The sequence below is a fragment of the Nematolebias whitei genome, chromosome 5 (assembly GCF_014905685.2).
Source record: "Nematolebias whitei isolate Nwh7 chromosome 5, NemWhi1, whole genome shotgun sequence".
Lineage (NCBI taxonomy): Eukaryota > Metazoa > Chordata > Actinopteri > Cyprinodontiformes > Rivulidae > Nematolebias > Nematolebias whitei.
In genome coordinates, this window is record NC_056502.1 from 28,708,823 (window position 1) to 28,711,338 (window position 2,516).

Genomic DNA, 2,516 nt, shown 5'->3' on the forward strand with positions numbered 1-2,516 from the left:
AACCTGCAAACACTTTTGCTCAACCAAATGGCCTCAGGCCGTAACACTTATGAACAACTTCAGTTTGTAAAACGCTTTAAGAAAGAGCATGTTAAAAAGATTAATTAAAAGTAAATGCTTTGCGCTCCTATTTATTGTCTGTGCAGTGAAACAGGAGAGGCGTCCCTTCATGTCCTGGGCGTGTCTTTAGAGGACAGGGGCGTGTACACCTGTGTGGCCTCGAACATCGCGGGCACCGTCGCCTCCTCTGCCAGCCTCATGGTGTCGGGTGAGATTAGATGTCTGTCTGTTACAGCAGGCGTCACTTGAACCTTGTTTTCTGCATCTCTCTGAATCCTTGATAAAATAAATGTCCTCTGCAGCTCCTGGTGATGACAGTGAAGACATCTGGAAGAGCAGTTTTGAGTCTTACTACACAGAGATTACTGAACTCGGAAGGTAAGGTAGCTTTGATAAAACTCTCCTTTTCATTTCTCTGCTGTACCACATTGTCCAGGGGCAGAGACATGAGACAAATGCAAAAAGGACTGTCCAAAAGCAAACCCCGCCTAATGAAAATAAGGCTCCAGAATCTATCGAGTTTATTGTTTTTGTCCTATTATTGTGTGCAAGATCAGTATTGTGTACATTTGCAATAAATAGTCCCTGTCATTAATATATTTAGCAATTAGATGGACTTAAGCCCCTCACAAGATTTAGATGACAGTGGCCAAGATGATAAAGAATCACAATGACAGAAGGAAAACGTAAGAATGATCTATGAAACAAAAAACTTTTATTATTTCATAATGCACTGCCCCAAACACCCCTAGTCTCTGACACTGAAACATTTTGAATCCAGATCTCAGAGAGGAGATTTTTGAGGAAACCCACGTAGATGATGTGAAATCGCACAAGGGTTTTACAGGCAGCTGCAAACATTTTCCTGCACTCGCACAAATAGACGAACTATATTTACAATTATTGTCCGAGAGCAGAGTGCTGTTTGTGCTGATCACCCTTTTGAAACATGTAGGAGCAAACCAACAACATCCTCAGTCCAAAAGAACGTTCCTGTATTCACCAGTTTGGATGCAACTGCGTTCATGCTGACACTGAATGTGCCCAACATCTGTGTTGCCAGATATACATAATTACCTTTTTTTAAATCCCCGTGCTTTTCTGTGCACATGCACACCAAACACAACACACACCTCATCTTACAACACCCTCAGTCAGAACGTACGATGGTTGTGTCAAAATACAGTAATTGTAAAGCTGCAGTACAATAGTTATCATTAGTTATCAATAGTTACATTCTTATCTGCAACTCTGCTGATCATTGTCAGTGTGTTTCTTTTTTTCTTTCTTTTTTATTTGGCACAATAAACATTGTAAAAACCTTAATGTTTCCAGAGATCGTTCTCCTGTAAACAGAGTGCTAATCTCAGTTCACAGTTTAGTCCTTGAACCCAAAAATGGTGTTTCACCACATCAGGACCAGGCTTTGGGCCTCAGAGACTACCTGTCCTGAGAGGGTTGGTGTGTATATGAGACAAGGTCCTAGAAAGGCAACAGAAAACAGGTTCATGCACACTAAAATGCTCAAAGGCTATGAGCTAACAGAAGCAAAAGACTGGCTAAAAGCTAAAAGTAGCTAAAAATGTAAAGTAGTAAAAGAAGTCAAAACTTTTAGTAAGTATTCTAAAACAGATTTCAAAGGGAACAATGTATTTAAACTGTAAATATTCAGTAACTTTCTACAAAGAAAATATTTGTAAGTAAAAACAATTTTGAAAAGTAAAATAAAAGTTATTAAATGCAAAAGCCAGAGCCTCCATCTCCTGAATCCTGAATAAGCTGAATGTTTTGAACCATGAATCACTCAAATAGTACAAAGTCTGCAGAAGTAGATTGAAAGGGACTAATGAAAAACAAGGTGAGCTGCCGTGTGACACAGGACGTCCCTCTCTGCTGTGCAGGGGCCGGTTCTCCGTGACCAAGAGGAGTGACCAGCGAGGAAGTAAACGCACCATCGCAGCTAAACACGTCAACAAGAAGCTGCTGCGTCGAGAGCAGGTTCTGCAGGAGATCCGACTCCTACAGACCCTGGACCACCCCAACCTGGTCAGACTTCTGGACACGTACGAGACGTCCAGCAGCTACGTCCTTGTCCTGGAGATGTGAGCGCAGCAGAGACCACACCATTAGAGAACATCTGCTGCATGTTGCTGTGACTTCACTGATGAGCTTCTTGTTTCTGCCCTCAGGGCAGACCAGGGACGGTTCCTGGACTACATAGTGAGCTGGGGAAACCTGACAGAGGAGAAGGTGGCTCTGTACCTCAGAGACATCCTGGAGGCTCTGCAGTACCTGCACCTCTGGCACATAGCTCACCTGGATGTCAAGGTCAGCAGATCTAACCACGTGTCTGTGGGTTTTCTTCTTTATAAACTTTGTCTTTTAAATTGGCTCTCACTTTGGTCCTGCAGCTTGAAGGTCTTTCTCTGTATTGACACCCCCCCCCCCCCCCCCCC

General features: G+C 43.0%; 1 protein-coding gene across 1 annotated transcript in view; it reads left to right on the forward strand.

Moving 5' to 3' along the window:
- The window catches only part of triob (trio Rho guanine nucleotide exchange factor b), a 94,902-nt gene that overhangs the window by 89,844 nt on the left and 2,542 nt on the right, over positions 1 to 2,516 (forward strand). The window contains exons 54-57 of the mRNA XM_037676403.1: positions 147 to 268; positions 363 to 438; positions 1,962 to 2,162; positions 2,250 to 2,388. Of these exons, the coding sequence (XP_037532331.1) occupies positions 147 to 268; positions 363 to 438; positions 1,962 to 2,162; positions 2,250 to 2,388 (538 nt within the window). The remainder of the gene's footprint in view (positions 1 to 146; positions 269 to 362; positions 439 to 1,961; positions 2,163 to 2,249; positions 2,389 to 2,516) is intronic.